General features: G+C 62.5%; 1 protein-coding gene across 1 annotated transcript in view; it reads left to right on the top strand.

Annotated features, from left to right (window-relative positions):
- LOC106897641 (G protein-coupled receptor kinase 5-like) overlaps positions 1-200 on the top strand; it is a 25,487-nt gene that overhangs the window by 22,661 nt on the left and 2,626 nt on the right. Inside the window, exon 7 of the mRNA XM_014958404.1 lies at positions 3-135. Within this exon, the coding sequence (XP_014813890.1) occupies positions 3-135 (133 nt within the window). The remainder of the gene's footprint in view (positions 1-2; positions 136-200) is intronic.

Raw genomic sequence — 200 nt, 5'->3', positions numbered from 1 at the left:
GCCTGCCAGGTGCGGGCCACGGGGAAGATGTACGCCTGCAAGAAGCTGGAGAAGAAGCGGATCAAGAAGCGGAAAGGGGAGGCCATGGCCCTGAACGAGAAGCAGATCCTGGAGAAGGTCAACAGCCGGTTTGTGGTGCGTGTGGTGGTCTCCTGGGGGGGTCAGGGATCCAGGGAGGGGGTCCAGGACTGGTGCTGATG

This window comes from Calidris pugnax, unplaced genomic scaffold (assembly GCF_001431845.1).
Source record: "Calidris pugnax isolate Ruff unplaced genomic scaffold, ASM143184v1 scaffold280, whole genome shotgun sequence".
Lineage (NCBI taxonomy): Eukaryota > Metazoa > Chordata > Aves > Charadriiformes > Scolopacidae > Calidris > Calidris pugnax.
Note: the sequence above shows the minus strand (reverse complement) of the source record. Positions and strands in the feature narration are given on the sequence as shown.